Here is a 4065-nt window from a genome sequence, read left to right as displayed (position 1 = left end):
CCTGTAGGTGACCACTATATAGACTTCAGAGGAACACACAGGTTACATTTCTGCATTGCAATTTTACTACTATATACTCTATGACCCTGCCTAAATTTTTCCTTTACCCCAATCTTCTTGCCTATATGGCTTTTTAAATTTTTTTTAAACATTAAAAGGTGCAGAGAGAGAAGGAGGCAGAGAATCCAAAGCAATCTCTGTGCTGTCAGCACAAAGCCCAACACGATGCTTAAACTTATGAGCCATGAATCATGACCTGAGCTGAAGTCAGATGCTCAACTTACTGAGCCACCCAGGTGCCTTATTCTTGTCTATGTGTTTTTAACATTTGTATCCAATTTATTTTTTTACATTCTTGCTTATTTTACTTTTTAATATATTTTAGCTAGCTAATACATAGTACAATATTGGTTTCAGAAGTAGGATTCAGTGATTTATCGCTTACATACAACACCCAGTGCTCATCCGGCAAGTGCCCTCTTAATTCCCATCACCCATCTAGCCCATCTCTCACCCACCTCCTTCCATCAACCTTCAGTTTGTTCTCTATCGTTAAGAGTCTCTTGTGATTTGTTTCCTTCTCCTCTCTTTTCCCCCTTTCCCCCTAGGTTCATCTGTTTTGTTTCTTAAATTCCACATATGAGTGAAATCACATGGTATTTGTCTTTCTCTGACTGACTTGTTTCACTTAGCACGATACAGTCTAGCTCCATGTACATTGTTGCAAATGACAAGATTTCGTTCTTTTTGCTCACTGAGTAATATTCCATTGTGTACTTTATCTACTTTATCTTCTTTATCTACTCATCAGTAGATGGACATTTGGGCTCTCTGCATAATTTGGCCATTGATAACGCTACTATAAACATTGGGGTGCATGTACCCCTTCAAAACTGTATTTTTGTAACCTTTGGGTAAATATCTAATAATGCAACTGCTGGATCATATGGTGGTTCTAAATTTTGCTTTCCGAGTGCATCCAATGTATTTTTAAGCTGCTTCACATCTTTTGTGGAACCATACTGGAAACAGAATTAATTAAAACTAGAGAAGTAATATATTAATTCCACCAAACACCACTGCTATCAATAAACTGTTGAATCACCACACAAGCACAACTAAACATATTTGGATGCCCCGGGAATTCTTGCCATCAGGTTCTCATATTCCCCCTCTTTCTCACATGTAACACAATCAGATATGGAATAGGCTGGTTTTTATCATCGATTGCTTTGCAGATCGAGAAGAGAATGAGATTCTGTCCTTTTTCCTTTTTAAGGAAGATGTGTTGGAAATACCTTTCCCTACCTACTCTCAGCCCTCCATCTGGTCCCTGCCACCAACCTCCCTGACAGCCCTTCTCATTGCCAACTGGAGCTTGGGCCTCCCCTGCAGGAATTGCAGGGGCCATCTCCTGCCATGAGAAGCAACTGTCTCGACTGCTTCAGGAAGGGTTGATCAGATCATCAGGAAGGCAAGCCTTGAACTTAGTAAAAGCAGTTCAAGTGCAAGTGACAGAGGACTTAAATATATACATACACACATAATAATCATGGCTTCTTCTGGACTTTCTTATATTTTTTTAACTTTTTTAAATGTTTAGTTATTTTTGAGAGAGAGACAGAGAAACAGAGCACAAGTGGGGGAGAGGCAGAGAGAGAAGGAGACACAGAATCCAAAAGCAGGCTCCAGGCTCTAAACTGTCAGCACAGAGCCTGACATGGGGCTTGAAATCATGAACTGTGAGATCATGTCCTGAGCCAAAGTCAGACGCTTAACCCACTGAGCCACCCAGGCATCCCTGTACTTTCCTATTATATTTTTACACATCCATTATCTCACTTGACTATCAATCCAACTCCCTTGAAATAGAAAGGCTGTTGTTATCACCACCCTCTTTTTTACATAAAAGCAAGGTGAGAACTCAAGTCCATGGTTAGACCCTACAGCTAAATACCCACCACTTGCCAGAAAATGCAAAGAAAAAATAAGTCATTTCTTCTATTCTAAGGGGCCTTATAGACTTATTTTAGAGGCAACACCGAAACGTGTGAAACTTGGTTGTACAAAAAGACAATAATTTGTTTTGATAAAAATCAAAAGAAGTATGATTTAGTGGAAAGAGGAAGCCCACTGTCAGAAGAATGGCCAGACAGACTTTATTAAGCCAGTGGGACTTGAGCAGGCCTTGAATGGCAAAGAGAAAGGTCAGAGGACATTTGAGTATTTGGATTCATTGGGTCCATGTACTATCAGGGATGTAGGCTCTTAAAACAGATAACAGGATGGCCTCCATTATATCAAATGCTACTGTCTCCCTGTCCATCCATTTATTCACCCTCTCCTTCACTGATACTCCTGTCCAGTCCTTATTCTATGATGAGAGAGGAGGCTGGCTAAGTAGTCAGGGCCAATCCAGGGATTCCTCATTGGAATTTCCTAAAAAGCAGAGGAACGCACACTGGTGAGCACTTCACAGGCTTGGAAAGCCACAGAGACAGGCATCGCTCTGCTCCTTCCTTTTTGCTTTGGAGCATCCTGACCTTGAGATCATGCTTCTCCTGGTTTGGGGAGTACTTTTTCTAGGAAGGAATACTTCTGATTTCCTGAACCAGCACGTTCTTACCATAAGTCTTCTTACTGCATCAGCCACCTCTTGATTCCTTATGCTATAGATCAAGGGGTTTAGCACTGGTGAAAAAAAGGTGTAGACAACAGACACTGCCCGGCCCTCTTCTGGAGAGTAGCTGGAGCTGGGGCGAAGGTAGATAAGGGTGCAACACCCATACTGCAGGAGAACCACGCTGAGGTGGGAGGAACAGGTGGAGAAAGCCCGGCGCTTTCCCTCAGCTGAATTCATCCTCAGGATGGTGGCCACAATGCAGCCATAGGAGAGGCAGATCAGGAGGAAAGGGACAGCCACCGCGGCCACACTGATGGCATAGAGAGCTGCCTCGTGCATGCGGGTGTCCACACAGGCCAGGCGCATGACTGCAGGCATGTCACAGAAGAAGTGGTAGATTTCACTGTGGCCACAGAATGGAAGGCGGCAGATCAGAATGGTCAAAGGCAGTGACAACAGAAATCCCAGGCCCAAAGAACCTACAGTCATCTGTCCACAGAGCCGCCAACTCATGATGACTTGGTAATGCAATGGGTGGCAGATTGCCACGTACCTGTCATAGGCCATGACAGCAAGCAGGACGCAGTCAGACCCTCCAAGAAGAATGAAGAAGAACATCTGGGCCCCACAGCTGGGAAGAGAGATGAGCATGTGCCCCATGGAAAGGATGCTAGCCAGAGTCAGGGGAGCAATGTTGGTGGAGTAGCCAATCTCCAGCACGGCCAGGACGAAGAGGAAGAAGTACATCGGGGTGTGGAGGGAGTGATCTCGCCAGACTGTGAGCCCAATGGTGACGTTTCCAACAAGGCTTCCTAAGTACAACAGCAAGAAGGCCACAAATAAGAGGGGAGCCATTGCTGGGTCCATTGAGAAGGGGTGGAAGTGGAAGTAGACCACTCCCGTCCGGTTTTCCTCTTCCATCAGACCTGGAACAAGGAAAGAAGTGGTGGGAAAAGGGACTCCCCTTGTCCTGGAGTCTGGAACAGACCCAGCCATTTTAAAAACACAGTCTGCAATCACTGAGTACTTATCCTCAGTGCTGCCTTGGGAGTTCAGTTAATGTTATCTCGCTTCCCCACTGCTTACCCTGCTCACTGTGTGACGCTGGAGAAGTGATGGGCTTCAGCCCACTCATATTAAATTCCTTTTGAAGAGGGGAAGGGGCAGAGAGAGAGGAGAGGGGGAGTCTTAAGTGGGCTCCACGCCCGGTGCCGAGCCTGATGTGGGGCTCGATCTCGCAACCGTGAGATCCTGACCTGAGCTGAAATCAAAAGTCAGATGCTTGACCGACTGAACCACACAGGAGCCCTTAGCCCCGTCATTTTAAACATGGGGAGAGTATAATGACTCCAAGGCGTGGTGAAAATTAGTGGAGATTCTGTGTCTGAAAGTGCCAAGCCCCGAAACAGGCACGCAGTAGGTTCTCAATGGGATTTCCTATT

General features: G+C 45.1%; 1 protein-coding gene across 1 annotated transcript; it reads right to left on the bottom strand.

The window, feature by feature from the left end:
- Nucleotides 1-2346: 2346 nt before the first annotated feature.
- LOC120240331 (olfactory receptor 10V1-like) lies at nucleotides 2347-3544 on the bottom strand. Its single transcript, XM_039245042.1, has 2 exons — nucleotides 2627-3544; nucleotides 2347-2439 (listed from the first exon to the last, which is right to left on the bottom strand). Exons 1-2 carry the CDS (start codon nucleotides 3542-3544, stop codon nucleotides 2347-2349), a joined length of 1011 nt encoding a protein of 336 aa, XP_039100973.1.
- Nucleotides 3545-4065: the final 521 nt, after the last annotated feature.

Source organism: Hyaena hyaena, unplaced genomic scaffold (genome assembly GCF_003009895.1).
Source record: "Hyaena hyaena isolate Hyena2069 unplaced genomic scaffold, ASM300989v1 scaffold_252, whole genome shotgun sequence".
Taxonomy (NCBI): domain Eukaryota; kingdom Metazoa; phylum Chordata; class Mammalia; order Carnivora; family Hyaenidae; genus Hyaena; species Hyaena hyaena.
The sequence above is the reverse complement of the archived record's forward strand: the minus strand, read 5'-3'. Positions and strand labels throughout refer to the sequence as shown.